This window comes from Salmo trutta, unplaced genomic scaffold (assembly GCF_901001165.1).
Source record: "Salmo trutta unplaced genomic scaffold, fSalTru1.1, whole genome shotgun sequence".
Lineage (NCBI taxonomy): Eukaryota > Metazoa > Chordata > Actinopteri > Salmoniformes > Salmonidae > Salmo > Salmo trutta.
In genome coordinates this window covers 544,563-545,309 of record NW_021822222.1, presented here as the reverse complement: position 1 = coordinate 545,309, position 747 = coordinate 544,563, and the positions used below count along the sequence as shown (strand labels likewise).

Sequence of the window (747 nt, the reverse complement as noted above, 5' to 3'; positions counted from 1 at the left end):
AGAGAGAGAGAAAGAGAAAGAGGCAGAGAGAGAGAGGTAGAGAGAGAAAAAATGAGAGAGAGACAGAGGTAGAGAGAGAGAGAGGGAGAGAGCAGAGAAAGAGAAAGAGAGGGAGGAGAGAGAGAGAGAAGAGCGAGAGAGAGAAAGAGAGAGAGAGAGAGAGACAGAGAGAGGGGTGGGAGGGAGGGAGAGAGAGCGAGAGAGGGAGGGAGGGAGGGAGGTAGGGGCATCTGAAGGACAGAGTGGAGTTAGTTACATACCATGCTGTATTTGCCCATATTTCCCCTCCCTTCCCCTCTCTATAGTGGGCCATTAGTCTCCATGTGGGGACACTGTTCCTACCAAGGGTACAGGTTGCCAGGCAACAAACCCAGACAGAGTTCCAAATGACCTCCTAAACTCCTAATGAACTTTCTAGAACCTTAAAGAACCTTAAATGGTTCTCCAGCAGTTCCCATAGGTATAGATACTACAGTATACCCTCTGATATAGATACTACAGTATACCCTCTGATATAGATACTACAGTATACCCTCTGATATAGATACTACAGTATACCCTCTGATATAGATACTACAGTATACCCTCTGATATAGATACTACAGTATACCCCCTGATATAGATACTACAGTATACCCCCTGATATAGATACTACAGTATACCCTGATATAGATACTACAGTATACCCTCTGATATAGATACTATAGTATACCCTCTGATATAGATACTACAGTATACCCTCTGGTA

General features: G+C 44.2%; 1 protein-coding gene across 1 annotated transcript in view; it reads left to right on the top strand.

Annotated features, from left to right (window-relative positions):
• Positions 1–316, top strand: part of LOC115181181 (tripeptidyl-peptidase 2-like) — a 24,060-nt gene extending 23,744 nt beyond the window's left edge. Inside the window, exon 14 of the mRNA XM_029743210.1 lies at positions 306–316. Within this exon, the coding sequence (XP_029599070.1) occupies positions 306–316 (11 nt within the window). The remainder of the gene's footprint in view (positions 1–305) is intronic.
• Positions 317–747: the final 431 nt, after the last annotated feature.